The sequence below is a fragment of the Myotis nattereri genome, assembly GCF_964212035.1.
Source record: "Myotis nattereri genome assembly, chromosome: 4".
In the NCBI taxonomy this organism is placed as follows: domain Eukaryota; kingdom Metazoa; phylum Chordata; class Mammalia; order Chiroptera; family Vespertilionidae; genus Myotis; species Myotis nattereri.
Window position 1 is genome coordinate 31314352 of NC_138079.1, and position 15850 is coordinate 31330201.

Here is a 15850-nt window from a genome sequence, read left to right on the forward strand (position 1 = left end):
TTACTTACTCTCTTTGTTCTTATAATAATTTTGTATGTAATTTGACTTTAATCTATTCTTTTCTCATTTTTACATAATATTTTCTCAAACTTTTAGAAGGGAGACTTGGTTTAGAATATTTCTATTTTCTACTTCTAGAGCATTTTCTTCTTTTTTGTAAGATGCTCAAAATATGACAGCTTGCTTTCAGAGATTTCCTGGTTTGTTACCTCTCCCACATTTATCTAGGCCATCTTTTTCCTTTGTTCTAGTGTCCCTATATTACTTAATTTGGATTCTATTCCAGTAGTTTTCCTCAGTATAGGGTTCTGTCCTACAGGGGATCTGTAGTTGATTAGCTAAAGAGATGTAAGGCTGAGACGCTCCAGCTCCACAGGTATTACTGTGAACCCCTTGAACAATCAGAATATGCCATCCTCTTCCACTTTCAGCTGCTGTAGTCAAACTGGCTTGCTGAGTTTTCAACTGACTGCTGGTTATGTTAGAGCTATCAGGTCTATCTGATGCCCCAATGCTTTTAATTGCCTTCCCTGGTATACATGCTGATGCCACACAGATGTTGCAGTTACATGTATCAGTTTACTCCCACTCATTCACATGTTGGTTTGTGAGGATACTTCTTTGCTATTTAAAGTACTTGTCCATAAACAGCTTGTGCCAGAAATGAACACACTTTCTTCACTGAGAAAGTCTTGCTACAAAAAAAAATCTTAGCTCATCTAATCTGTGTGCTTAGTGACATAGTAGATTTACATTCTGGTACAAGCTCCTTATCTTGTGATGAACCAGTTACAAAGGGTTCATGAAATAGCAGCATGTTTTAAGTAGCACCAATTTACAGACTTGTTTTAAGAAAAATTCAATACCAATTTGTAGAACAATTAGGTTAATTTAAAAGCAGTTCTTCAAAATTGTTTGATCAAAGAGTTCCAAAGTCCAACTGATGGTGGGCAAATAGTTTTTTTTTTATTCGTTAGCTTCATTACATGTGTAGTTTTTACTCTATGTCTATACAGAAATATTTATAAAGTTTAACATCTACAACTTTTAGTTTGGTTGATAAAGTGTTACAGCTTATTTGGATACAGATGTGAGTTACATGTGTTCCACAACCAATTTCAAAAACCTTTATGCTTTATATTTGAGCTTTGTGAAATGCTCAAATCACAGCACTACATGTATTATAACAACAAAAACAAATGTTTTTAAAGTTGAATTCTTAAACTGAATTTAAATGGTATTTACAATAATGCCAAATGTTTCATCTTTACTAGAATGACTTCCAAAACCTTGATTCCAGTAATTGGATGAAAAAACTGAACCATTATCGGAATTAACTGTACTTGAACTACATGATGGTATGGACATTATTTAACAGTAAGATTATTATTATGTAATAGAGTAAACCCAGTAAGAGATACAGCTTTATGTTTTTATATGGAAAAGGTAACCTGGTATTAAAGAGGAATAAAAGTAATTATAAGAATTGAGAAGATATAAAAGAAAAGATTTACAGAATGACATGCAAATGTACTCTATGCAGTTGCACCTATTAAAATGTTATTTTTAGGCTGATGTCTTAAAATAACTCCTAACTTTGGAAATAAATACTTCTTTACCAGATTTGTGTATCCTGGTTTTCATTCCAGTTTTCAGTGAATTCACTACAGCTCTCATGGTGGCTGGTAAATATTAACAAGTATTTAGGGCAAGTTTCATGTACATTGATTTTCTTAAGAAAAAGGATATCAGCATTTAATTTTCCATTAATATACAATTTGCTTTTTATTTCTCTCTTTGCTACCAAAAGGGTTTGATGTAAAATACAAGTCTTAGCAAACAATGGAATAGTTGTAGATTTTTACCACGCAATGAAGGGGAAAACATTGCAGCGAGAATCTTGACTTTTCTTTATATGCTCTGTAAAAAGACTCCTCAGCTTATATTTCTCATACATATTTCATGCACATATAATCTAGAATTTCCCACATTTCTCAATGAATCTGTCAACTGGTAGCCTACTAGCTTCATGTATTTTCACAGATGAGACAACTGATCATTATCCCACATGGCTGGCTGGAGAATCTGTACTAAACATTCTTCCACCAGAATCCAGGACCAAAAGAAATTAGCTGTTCATATTTGCATTATATTATATATAAATGCCCTACAGCTGCCCTTGAATGGAAGGTGTTATGTTAAGCCTTGAAAAGGTCAGGAAAAAGTAAAGAGTTATCACTGGTCATCTTTTAGATTTAACCATGTGTTAAAGTGAGGATTTGTTTACTCTTCATGTTTCTCATATACTACTATGTGAGGCCAGGACAGAAGCTGGAAATGAAAAATAAAATTCTATGAAACCTTCCTTGGCTTATTTTAATGTTAATAATAGTAATAGTAATAATACTTCATTACATATATGCTACACATAAGACATGATAAACTTTTCTTTAGTTACTTCTACACTTATTATAATTAACTAGAGGCCTAGTGCACGAGTTTGTGCACCAGTAGGGTCTCTCAGCCTGGCCTGCGGGATCAGGCTGAAACTGGCTCTCTGACATCCCCCGAGGGGTCCCAGATGGCGAGAGGGCTCAGGCCAGGTCGAGGGACCCAACTGGTGCATGATCAGGGCCAGAGAGGATGCGGGAAGTTGGCCAGCCGGGGAGGGACCGCAGGAGGGCTTCAGTTTGTGTCCGGCCCATCTCGCTCAGACCCAATCCGCTGGACCCAGCAACAAGCTAACCTACCAGTCAGAGCATCTGCCCCCTGGTGGTCAGTGCACATCATAGTGACTAGTCGACCAGTCAACTGTCTGCCCCCTGGTGGTCAGTGCACATCATAGCGAGTGGTTGAGCCGCCTTAGCATATCATTAACATATTATGCTTTCATTGGTTGAATGGACAACTGGACACTTAGTATATTAAGCTTTCATTACATAGGATAGACTACATGAAGGGTTTTGAACTTTCCTGTAGTCATGTGGGGGTCAAGATGAATTTTAAGTGGGGTAATGACATGTTTTGATTTGCATTTTTCCAAGCACTTCAGCTGTTGTGTGGGAAATGGACCAAATGGTATAAAAGTATAGGTGATAATGCTTTGGATTAGTAGGAGTAATGCAACCAGTAATGATATGCCAGGTCCCATGCTAATCACCCTATATAATACAAGCTTAATGTTCTAAGTGTCCGGTCGGCCATTCAACCAATCAAAGTGTAATATGCTAATGATATGCTAAGCCACTCAACCACTCGCTATGACATGCACTGACCACCAGGGGGCAGACTCTCCAACCCATAGGTTAGCTTGCTGTTGGGGTCTGGCTGATCAGGTCTGAGCGAGACAGGCTGAACACGTCGGGGAGCCCTCCCGCAGTCCCTCCTGGCTGGCCAATCTCCTGCATCCCTCCCCGGCCCCGATAGTGCACCAGTGGGGTCCCTTGGCCTGGCTTGTGCACTCTTGCAATCTAGGACCCCTCGGGGGATGTCCGAGGCTGGTTTCAGCCCAACGGCGGAATGACCAGTTGCTATGAAGCGCACTGACCACCAGGGAGCAGACACTCAATGCAGGAGTTGCCCCTTGGTGGTCAGTGTGCTCCTACAGAGGGAGGGCTGCTCAGCCAGAAGCGGGGCTCATGGCTGGCAAGTGCAGCAGTGGTGGCGGGAGCCTCTCCTGCCTCCACAGCAGTGCTATGGATGTTGGACATCCCCCAAGGGCTCCCAGACTGCGAGAGGGCACAGGCCGAACTGAGGACCCACCCCCTAGAGGGCACGGATTTTGTGCACTGAGCCTCTAGTGTTATATATATAATCTCAATGAATCTTCACAATAAACTTGTTGGTATTATTGTTCCCATTGTATAGCTAAGGCTACTAAGACTTTAAAAAGTTAGATAAATTGCTCATAGTCACTCAGTTGATAAGTGGTCACACAGTTAATAAGTGGTAAAACCAAATAAAAGTCTGGTTTGCTTAAAACTTAATGTTTTAAAATATACTTTTACTTTTTAATATTCCCTCCCCCATCAGTTTCCTTGAGAGTAGCAACTACAGTTACATATCCCAGCACTTAAACGCTTTCTGAATTAAAAATGAATATATTTATATTTAAGTAGTTTGGAAATGTCTACATGGAAAAATTTTGTAGGTGTGAAGCTCTGTATTTATTTAAAATTAGTAATACCAGATTAAAATTCTAAAACTTAAAATTTTTACTAATTATTTATGAACCTTTACATAATTAATCTGAAAGCAAGATTTTACTGTTTCTCACTTAGAAAGAAAAATGTTTAAACTTACTATCTCCCTTCAACAGGTTCAATGTCCAGGCTGTTAACTCCATTGCTGTGGATCCTTTCAACATCTCTGTCTTTGTTTAACTCCAGTCCCAAAACCCTTTAAAAAAATATATAAAAATTAAATAAGGGGGGGGGAAAGATAAAATTAAACAATAAGAAAATAATTCAAACATAAAAAATGTCCTTAATCTTACTAAGAGTACAGATAGTACAAAAATCACAAGTAGGTCCTGGCCAGGTGGCTCAGCTGGTTGCAGCATCATCCCACAGGCCAAAAAGGTTACAGGTTCACTCTGATCAGGGCACATACCTAGGTTGTGGGTTCAATCTAGTGTTTCTCACATCCATATTTCTTTCTTTCTCTCTCCCTGCTTTCCTATTTCTCTAAAATTAATAAAGACATATCCTTGGGGGGTAGGGGAGACTTAAAAAAATGCAAGTAATGCTTAAGTCTCTTTCTACCAGACATCCAAAAATTTTTATGGATTTTTAAAGACCTTACACAAATTTTTAAAATATCAAAATACCATGTATTTTGTATATAATACAAAACAATTACATGTAAAGAATTTTTCCTGAAGTACTATCTTAAACTTAATATATATAGGTTTTAAATGTAGGTTTCTATGTTACAAGATCTGTATATTATACCATGTGCTCACTACCCAAGGTCAAATCTTCTACTGTCACCATATATTAGGACCCTCTTAGTCCCGAACCCCTTCCCTCTGGCAACCACCACACTCCTGTTTGTGTTCATGAGTTTCAGTTTTATATCCCACATATGAGTGAAATCATATGGTTCTTAGCATAATGTTCTCAAGGTCTATCCACGTTGTTACAAATGGTGCTATTTCATCCTTCCTTATGCCTGAGTAGTAGACCATTGTGTATATGTGGCACATCTTCTTTATCCAGTCCTTTAAACTTAATTTAAAGAGTGTATTTTATTAAGTTTTTATTCAGATATTTAGAGACATATTTTCATGAAAATTTAAATTGATAAATTCAGCTGAGGACACCTAGTGGACAAAAGCTTAAATTACAGTATGTTAAATAAATTCCCATGAGTATTTCTTATGCCTTAAGTATAAATATAAAATGAGTATGTTTAACTCAACAATTAGGCACACTTAAATAAAGCCAATTAAATATTTATAAATAAAATTAATAAGTACTCTCATAAATTAAGATGAATGAAATTTCTGATATTCCATAACTGTAAACCATCATTATTCTGGTCAGGCAATTAAATGAGTTAATACATAAAAAGTGCTCATTACAATGCTTAGATATAATAAGTGCCTAGTGAATGTTAACTATCAAAATTTGTCTCAATCTCTTGCATGTTAAAAATAATTTACATTAATTTAACCAGAATGGTTTTTAAATTCATTATTGATGAATATGATGCTAATTTATATGAAATGGTTACCCCACCAAATTAATCAGTTTTTTTAAAACAATGCAGTGCTAGAAAAGTTTCAAACTGATATTTTTATGGCAGTACTAATAATTTAAAGCATTCTGGATATCATGTTAGCAGTAGCAAGTTGATTTAAAGATGGCCCTTTGTCTTCTGGAAGACAGTTTAGCCATAGGTTCACTTGCTACTTCTCTGACCTTGCCCAATAACAATAACAGTTAATATTAAAAACCTGCTATTTAATGACACTGAAATCAGTGGTAATAGTAAGTGTAGTGGTAATCCTAACTGGCAGATTTCCTAGATAGTAGGAAAAGCATTATTGAATGCTTTTCCTGAATTTTAAACTAAGATATAAGTAATTTTCCCAAGGTCATTCATCTAATAATTAGCTGAACTGCATCTGAACTCTGACTTTTTTTCCCTCCAGATCACCATGCTGTCCTGACATTTCTGAACTTCCACCAAAAAATAGTTTTTCCCATTGAAATTCCATTTCTTCCATTTTTCCATTTGATGATTATTCAAATTATGACAGTAATATGTGTTTCTTGTAACAAGTAAAATATCAAACAAACATGTGCCAAGGTAATCAATCATCCCTGCCTTGAGTTCTCTTCTAACAATGAGAAACATGGCTTTCATTATCATTAATGTGTTTATTTATCTGGTCAGTCCCCCTGTATATAACTAAGCTCCCATCATCGCTACCATCCCCTTCGCCAACAAGGATGCTACTCAGGAGGCTTGGGCTTCGATTTCTGCTCCCCCAAACACCCGTATCGCCTTGAGCTTGTGAGTTCCCACGCTGAGACCACCTCCTCGGGCTCTGAAATATCACCCTGGGCCAACCTCATTCCTGTTTGGAAGTCTACCTCTGTCCAACCTGAAGACTTTAGGACTGAATTGTTTGGGAACTATGAGAGGTTAAAATGAAGGGAAAGTGGGAGGGTAATAAGATAGGGAAACAGTGGTGAGGTATGTGTGGAAGGTGTGCAAAAAAAAAAAAAAAAAAGTTAATGTAGCAAGTCTGAAACTGCTATCCTTAGAAAGGCTTGCTTGCAAGATTGGCCCTTGCCTGGTTTCTGGGATGAGAACGGTTCGCTGTGCCTAAACTATTTGGAGCAAACAATATGCTTTATATTGAATATCTGCTTTCCTTCTGGGAGGCTGGCATTTTTATACATTCTAGCTACATGCGTGTACATACACGGAATTTTGGTACAGGCGCCAAAAGAAGAGTAAAGCCGAGTTTGGTCAGAGGAAAGTGATCGAGAATAAGGCCAGAAAGTGTGAGGCAAGGGTAACACACCTACTGGTCCAATTTTTAACTGGCCTATTAGAAAAAAAGAGTAATGTTTTCTATACCTTCGCGTGGACTCCGCTCTTCGTAGGTGAAGAGGGTCGTCCAATCCTGCTTGTCGCGCCGACAAAAACCCTAGCATCCCGGTCTCCTGCGCAAGTAGGTACCCTGGACGCGGCCATGACAGGGCTCGGGGGCGGGGCTCTAACAACGGAGCCTCCCATTGGTAGAACCAAGAAGCCATCTGACGAATGGTGAGCGCCGTTACTGGGAGGGCGTGAGGCAAGTGGGAGTTCTCGGGCTGATGGGCGGGGCGTTCTTGTTACTGTCGCAGCGGATTCGGGTGCAGCTCGCGCTGTTGTCTGGGGGGGCCGACATGGGTTGGTCTCAGGATTTGTTCCGCACCGTGTGGAGAGCGCTGTCCAAGGAAGTGAAGGAGCTAGTGGGCACAGACCACTTCGGGAACAAATACTACTATATCCCGGCGTACAAGAACTGGAGAGGTGAGATGACAGCGAGGGCAACGGCGGCGCGATCAGGAACTGGGGGAAAAGTAAGGGCGCCTCGTAAACTAATGCAACGTGCGACACTGTGTTGTCACCTGAGGGGACTGTCCGAGTTCGTTCGCCCCGCCACCCGTTCACCTTGGTGGCTTTCACTGATCGCTTTCGTGTCGCGGCCCGGCGCGGTGTGTGCCCGCCGTCCGTGCGCCGCAGCCTTTGGTCCGCGCTCCCGGCCGGACCCCCGCGAGCTCGGCGCACCCCGGTCTCTCCCCGCGCGGCCGCCACGCGGGCATCTGACGCCCAGTGTTGGTCCTTGCCTTTGGGCGACGTAGAAGGGGCAAGTCCACGGAGGTCTTTAGCCAAGGTCCTCCGAGCGGCAGAAAAGGGGCCTTTCCTCCTCCTGTGCCCCGCTGGGACCGGCCGGAGCGGAGTAACGGAAGGGGGAGTATCTTAAGCGCCTCTGTTGGCGTCTGTCTGCGCGTTGACCTTTCTTTCAGTAGCTCCGGACTGTCTCCGTGCGTCACCTTCCTGACAACCCAAACCCAGCAGACTATGTCAGTGCACACTGACCGAGTGGAAAAGGGGTCCCCGCAAGGCCCCACATTACCTTTCCTGCCAGTTTTCACCCCACGGTCCCTTTACCGTAGAGCTCACTTTACAGTACGTGGCTCTAAATCGTGAGGTTTCTGTATAGAAGTCTTGCGAAGTACGTACTTAGTGAAATGTGAGGAATTAGGGGCGTGCCTGTGCGCTGAAATCCCGTCACCTAGCGGTAGTCATAACCTCTTCTGTGGGGTTATGCCAAAGATGCCAAAGATCTTAGGCTTTGGGGTCAAAAAGGCTTGGCTTAGAATTCCAGCTTTGGCATCTAAGAGTTGAGGGATCATGGAGTTATTTGTCCTCCACGAGTCTCAGCCTCTTCACTTCAAAGTTAGAGATGATAATAATGACCATTATATTGAGAAGCAGTAAGACTTACCCCAAATTGTGTTCCATTCATTTCTCATAACTCTTGACAAAGGGAATTGCTTTTTCCTTCCTCATACGGCACATAGAAAGTGCATTCTGTGATTTACCACTCAAAATTTTTTGCCTAGCCTTTTTCTGTAACTTAGTTTATTATTTTAGATGTTTCCCTGATGAGCTGCTAGACTCTTTCAGCGCAAGGAATAGCTCTTAAAAATAAAAAAAAAAGTCCACGGAGAAGCTTGCGTAGTGAATTCTATGGCAGATTTTAAGCAGAGAGAAAGATATTTCTTTTCTATAAGTTATCAGTAACATTTAAAAATACGCAAAACATCAGATTGACTTGTAATTGAAGTATAATTTACATTCAGTAAATTTTATACTTTTTGGTGTACAGTTTTATGATTCTTGAAAAATGCTTAGAGTCATGTAACTATCGTTGCCACAATCAAAATACGGAACAGTTCCTTCACCCACCGCCCACCCTCCACTCCGCACCACACCCGGCAAATTCCCTCCTACCCCTTAGTGCTTCATTCCCTCACCCCACACCCAGACCTTGGTAACCATTGATCTGTTTTATGTCCCTGTGGTTTTGTCTTTCCTAGAATATCATTTAAATGGAATTATATGGGTGTAGTCTTTTGAATCTAGTTTATTTCACATAGCACAATGCAGTTGAGTTTCATCTTGTGTCAGTTCCTTTTTATTGCTAAATAGTAATTCTACTCTTACTTTTTTTAATACTGAGCTAAAGCTGATGTTCCCAAAATGAAATTGGTTGGCTGGAAAGGCAGAGATAGCAGTGGATAGAAGGTAACAGTGATGCCTGCTATTTATTTATTTTACATTTTATTTTTTATCCTCACCTGAGAACATGTTTCATTGGTTGTCCTATAATGGTCTTATTTATTGATTGATTTGTTTTCTTATTTTTGCAGTTTGTATAAATTGAGCTTCTTTACATTTTGATTGCTGATGTTTTTAAGCCTCTTGTAATTTATGGGTTCTCTCTTTATGTTGATTCCCCCCTCCCTGCCCAACACACAAACCTCTGCTTTTTTAATTAGTGGATGTTAGAAAAAAGCTACTTCTTTATTTTTTTAAAAGGTATTTTAAATATATTTTTATTGATTTCAGAGTGGAAGGGAGAGGGAGAGAGAGATAGAAACATCAAAGATGAGAGAGAATCATGGACTGGCTGCCTCCTGCACGCCCCCTACTGGGGATTGAGCCAGCAACCCAGGCATGTGCCCTTGACCGGAATCGAACTCAGGACCCTTAGTCCCCAGGTTGATGCTCTATCCACTGAGCCAAACGGGCTAGGGCAAAAACTATTTCTTTAAAGAAAAAATTGTATTGACTGATTTTAGAGAGGACAGAATAGAGTGAAACATCAGATTTATGTTTCACTTATTTATGCATTCATTGGTTGATTCTTATATATCCCCTGACTGGGGATCTGCAATCTTCGTATATCAGGGACGATGCTCTAACCAACTGAGGTACCAGAACAGGATGCTACTTGTTTTTTAAAAAATAATGGCATTAACCCATTCATATTTGTTGTAATAAGTGGTAAACTTAGTGTTACTTTAGTAATCTTGATTTTTATGTTTTTTGTTAATTATGTTCTCTTATTCTTGACTACCCTCCTTAGATGTGTTTTACAGCACAGCCTCCATTTTACTTGAAATTGGCTATTTTTATCAAGTGAGGTCTGAGTGAATGCTACAGCCTGTGTCTTCCTACAGGGCTGTGATAGAATTTCTCTGGGAGAACTGTACTTAGTATTTAGGATGCCTTCACTTTCAGCCTCTGCAAATGGGAATCTTAAGTGTCAGTATCAAGTCAGAGTTGTAGTAGCCTTTGAGAAAGGGGGATGGAGCTCACTGGGATACTTAGCACATTCTATTGTTAAGAGTCTTTTGATTTTCTTTTAACCTTATTTTGTGACATCTTACAAGCAGTTCATATTAGTGATAGCTAGAACTCCCTGTGGGGGCACTGGTGGCATTTCCAAATTCCTTTGACTTGACTCTTACCACTTATTTGCCCTTGCTCTCAGTCCTGCTGCTCTAAGCATAGGATTTTCTCAGTACTTCTTTTTGAGAAACCCATATAGATTCTTTCCAGTGTAGCCTGTATGTCTGTGCTGATTCACAGGCCAGTCAGCACTGCTGAGTTTGCCTTCCATCTCATCCTGTATCATTTATTGTTTTTCTCATGTGACAGATATTTATTCAGCACTGCTTTATGCAAAATATATTCATTCTATGTATCTTAGATTTATTGGCCTTAGTTTCTGACCTATTAGTACCTTTATCTGTTTCACAGTTTAGCTATATACCCCCTCATATAGTACTAGAGGCCCGGTACATGGATTCATGCACTGTGGGGGCTGTGGCCTGCGGTGATCGACCTGCTGTGGGAGCGCTGCTCATCCTGGTCAGCCACATGGTGCTCCTACCTGTGGGAGCGCACTGACCACCAGGGGGCAGCTCCTGCGTTGAGTGTCTGCTCCCTGGTGGTCAGTGTGCATCATAGCGACTGGTCGACCAGTCGTTCTGGTCGTTCCACCATTTGGTTGCTGGGCTTTTATATATATAGATAGATTCTTTAGTAAACTCAATAAGATTTGGGAAGTTAAATAACATAAACATAAATCAGTGGCTATTTTAGACTGAAGTTTGCATATTTAATTTGAAACAAATTAGAAATATATTTTCTTCTCTTTGTTCTCAACATAGCCTCCAATCTTTTTAGTAATGCTTACATTAATGAAAGATAGCATACATTCAGTGTGAACTCTGATTATTTCATGTATCTACAATAACCATATAACTAGGTATTATTATCCTCATCTTAAACATGGGTGATTGTTTCGTTCTGAATACTTAAATGAGAGTCATGTATACGTACCTGGGTACAGAGTAGTTACTCAAAAAACAGCTGTTAAATGAATTGAGATATTTATGGACCCAGAATTATAAAAATAAAAACAAAAATATTTTTTAAACCACAGGAAATGATAAAGTTGTTTTAGAAAATCTTAAAACAGGCAATTAAGATAAATAGATAAATATTTTAAATTCTCACCTGAGGATATGATTTTATTGATTTTTTTAGAGAGAGAGGAATGGGAGAGAGAGAGAAACATCAATATGAGAAAGAAACATCAATCAGTTGCCTCCAGTATGTGTCCGGAATAGGAATGGAACACACAGCCTTGGTATGTGTCCTGACCAGGAATTGAACCCACAACCTTTTGGTGTACAGGACCACACTCCAACCAGTTGAGCCACCTGGCCAGGGCAAGGTATATTTTTATTTATGATAAATAGGCCAAATTATTCTTCAGAGACTAAAAGACTCTCATGCCATTCCCTAACTTTTCTAGAGTGATTCCTATTTGAACTTAGCATAGTCAGTGACCTTCTAAGTTTAGTTTTATTGTTGGCATCAAACTTCCGTTAAGATACCCAATCTAGTTTTTTTTTTCCTTTTAGGATGAACATATCATCTGATAATTCAAAACTTGCATCATCCACTGTTATATGTACTTATTTAGCTGTTTTTGATGATTTCACCTCAACCTATTTGTATTCAGTATTTAAATATACTAAGAACTTTAATAATTTAATATTCAGTTAAGACATAGTTATTAAGGCCCTAGCTGGTATGGCTCAGTGGATAGAGCATTGGCCGCAGACTGAAGGGTCCCTGGTTAGATACCTCAGTTGCAGGTTCGATCCCTGGCCCTGGCCCATGGGTGTGTGGGAAGCAACCAATCAATGTGCCTCTCTCACATCGATGTTTCTCTCCCTCTCTCTTCCACTCTCCCTAAAAATCAATGGGAAAATATCCTTGGGTGAGGTTAAGCAAAAAAACAAAAACAAAAAAAGACATAGTTATTAAGAATTAGACAAATTAAATGGTCAAAATTATTAAGAAGGTGTGTCTTGTTTCAGTGGGTAATTGGAAGATCCTGATACAGCTCGATTGAATGTGATAATCTTAACATTTAGGAAATAATGAAGACATTTTCGATTTTTCCAGCAGGTGGCAGAATTGTTTTAAAGAATGAAGGTTGTCAGATTATTAAATATTTTCTTCAAGCTGATTTCAGAGAGGAATCTTTTTTCTAAAATAATTGGATTTATATATATATTTCCTCCAAATAAACCCTGCATTATTGCTTTATTACCTGCTAACTTTTAAGACAAGAATTTTAAAATGACACTATGAGTTATTCCTAGTCAGTAATGCACAATGATGTAAGTAGCAATTGTATTTTAAAGAATTGACCAAAAAATTTAAAAATCATGCATATAATTTTACCAGCAGTAAGTAATACTATCTTGAGCTTTTAGTGAACATATAATCATCACTATGGACATCATCAAATTGATAGATTATCCTAAAAGATCTTATTATTTTAGCGAAAACATGCCTTCTATTCAGGGGTATCTAAAAAAAGTTGAACTTTCTTTAAAATTTTTTGGAATATAAAATAATAATTATAAACTTTTAAAAAATATTTTTTGTATTGATTTCAGAGAGGAAGGGAGAGGGAAAGAGAGATAGAAACATTAATGATGAAAGAGAAACATCGACGGCTACCTCTTATACATCCCACACTGGGGATCGAGCCCAAAACCCCGGCATGTGCCCTGACCAAGAATTGTACTGTGACCTCCTGGTTCATAGGTTGATGCTCAATCACTGAACCACACAGGCTGGGTTAAATTTTTTAAATAGGTTGTGTCAGGGTTATCAGAAGGTTGTACTTTTTTCTGGTCTTTATTTTAAAATTTCATTTCTTAATAGTGTTTCCTCTGAGACTATTTCAGTTGCTTATTAAATTCCCTTAATTTGTGTGTGTATGCATATACTTCAACACTGTATTTTGGTGAAGGATAAATACCAACAAATCCCTGGAGTTTTTGATTGCACTCCTATCTCACACTAGTAGAACCACATCTGTGTCATACCTTCATCCAAGAGAAAAGCAGAAGGAGGAAATGTGTTCACAGTCAAGCATGCCAGTCCTTTATACTAGCTTTAAAATGAATTTAAGGAATCTTAATCTTGAATTCTGCCTTTCCCTGCCAAGGAAATATTAGACTTTTAGAGAAGAAATGTAAACTGTTAATGAATGGGTGACTAAGCTATGTTATATCTATTTCTAAGTGAGGCTGAAAATATTTCATGTAAGAGAAAATTGGTACTTGTCCTCTTTTGCATTGAGGATTTCATAATTACTTTACATTGAGAATAGTAATATTAATAACAATAAGAATCCTATATAATAAAAGATAAACATGCAAATTTACTGTCCCTCTGCTATGCTCAAGCCATGCCCACAAGCCACGCCCACAAACCAATCAGGAGTGAGTATTCAAATTAACCCAACTAAGATGGCTACAGAGCTGGAGCGAGCAGGAGGCTTGGGTTGCCCCCAGTGATGGAGGAAGCCAAGCTTCCCACCTGCCCTGGCCGGTCTTGGGCTCTGCTCAAGTCTACAAAGTTTTAATTATAGAAGATAAATAAATCCCAGAAAAAAAGGAGATGCTGGGAGCTTGGGTTGCTGGAGGGCGTGGCCAGCCTGAAAACGGCCATCAGCCCCTCACCCAGGCTGGCCAGGCACCCCAGCAGGACTCCCCCACCCTGAAGGGGCTGTGGGCAGCCGGAAAACGGTCTTCAGCCCCTCACCCAGGCTGGCCCACACCCTCATGGGGTGAGGGTCCCCGCTTGGGTTCTTGGCCAGCCTGCAAACAGCCATCAGCCCCTCACCCAGGCTGGCCAGGCACCGCACCGGGACCCCCATCCTGATCTGGGACACTTTCAGGGGAAACCATCCAGGCCCCACCCATGCACCAGGCCTCTATCCTATATAATAAAAGGGTAATATGCAAATTGACTCTAACAGCAGAATGACTGGGAATGACTGGTCACTATGACTCACACTGACCACCAGAGGGCAGATGCTCAATGCAGGAGCTGTCCCCGGGTGGTCAGTGAGCTCCCACAGGGGGAGCTCTGCTCAGCCACAAGCCAGGCTGGCGGCTGCCAGCACAGTGGTGGTGGCGGGATTCTCTCCCGCCTCCTCAGCAGCGCTAAGGATGTCCAACTGCAGCTGAGGTCTGCTCCCCGCTGGCAAGTGGACATCCCCCAAGGGCTCCTGGGCTGCCAGAGGGATGTCTGACTGCCAGCTTAGGCCTGATCCCCTAGGGAGCGGGCCTAAGCCAGCAGGTGGACATCCCATGAGGGGTCCCAGACTGCGAGAGGTCACAGGCCAGGCTGAGGGACCGCCCCGAGTGCACAAATTTTTGTGCACTGGGCCTCTAGTGATAATAATAATTATTAAATATTGTGAATTAGACACCTTTCCTTAGACTTGTCATGTTTACTGTATTGGTGGAAGAATTATAACTAATGAGAAAAATAATATATCTAGTGTTGATTTATCAAGGTCGTTTAGTGATGTACTCCATTTGTATTATGTTTGCCTATTTGTATTTCTTTGCATAGAACCCAGTTTCTCTGCAACAATGTAAATCATGTGAAATTATTACTTAGCCCTCTTACTTTTCAAAGTACTGCTCAGTTCAATTCATTTCTGTTGCTATTTGAAGACTTTAAGTGTTGGTCACTCTGCAAGAATTACAAAATTGGGTTGACATGTTTGCTTTTGAGATTTGACAATTGAATGTGCTTAGGTAGAGAATTATTACAGAACCATACTGCAGACTTCACTATTTGATTGTTAGAATAAATTTCCATTTTTATAAAATTATTTAGGAATGTATACTTTAATTAAAGTTTTGTAATTTTAACGCTCAAGAAGCTCTTTCTTACCTTTTGTCTTTATTGCCTTCAAGTTCACTGGTGCCTCAATCTTGTTGTTGTTTTTTTTAATAAATATTAGCTTCTTATTATATTTGAATACAAATCTGCATAGGCAGGATTGAGAGTATTTTATTATTCAGTCAACTGATCAGTTTTTTAAAAAATATATTTTATTGATTTTTTACAGAGAGGGAGAGGGATAGAGAGTTAAAAACATCGATAAGAGAGAAACATCCATCAGCTGCCTCCTGCACACCCCCCACGGGGGATGTGCCTGCAACCAAGGTACATGCCCTTGACTGGAATTGAACCTGGGACCCTTGAGTCCGCAGGCCGATGCTCTATCCACTGAGCCAAACCAGTCAGGGCGGTGCCTCCATCTTGTGGTCCAAGTGACCAATTGCATCCTTTGCCAGAGATTCTGATTAACCTTTTCTTTCTCAGCTGAATATATCATATAAAGTTATTTATTTTCTTTGGTTTATTAAAAAGCACAACT

The 15850-nt window shown here is 39.8% G+C and overlaps 2 protein-coding genes across 3 annotated transcripts in view; one reads left to right on the forward strand and one right to left on the reverse strand.

The window, feature by feature from the left end:
- Window positions 1-7228, reverse strand: part of ERCC8 (ERCC excision repair 8, CSA ubiquitin ligase complex subunit) — a 42564-nt gene extending 35336 nt beyond the window's left edge. Inside the window, exons 1-2 of one of the 2 annotated variants that reach the window (XM_081090166.1) lie at window positions 7096-7228; window positions 4303-4398 (exon numbers count right to left, since the gene is read on the reverse strand). Coding sequence is in view for 1 of the 2 variants with exons in the window: in XM_081090165.1 (XP_080946291.1) it covers window positions 4303-4398; window positions 7096-7172 (173 nt within the window). In the remaining variant the exon portion in view is untranslated. The remainder of the gene's footprint in view (window positions 1-4302; window positions 4399-7095) is intronic. The other variant, XM_081090165.1, reaches the window with a different exon arrangement.
- Window positions 7229-7346: 118 nt separating this feature from the next.
- NDUFAF2 (NADH:ubiquinone oxidoreductase complex assembly factor 2) overlaps window positions 7347-15850 on the forward strand; it is a 94389-nt gene continuing 85885 nt past the window's right edge. Inside the window, exon 1 of the mRNA XM_081089606.1 lies at window positions 7347-7533. Within this exon, the coding sequence (XP_080945732.1) occupies window positions 7407-7533 (127 nt within the window). The 5' untranslated portion in view covers window positions 7347-7406. The remainder of the gene's footprint in view (window positions 7534-15850) is intronic.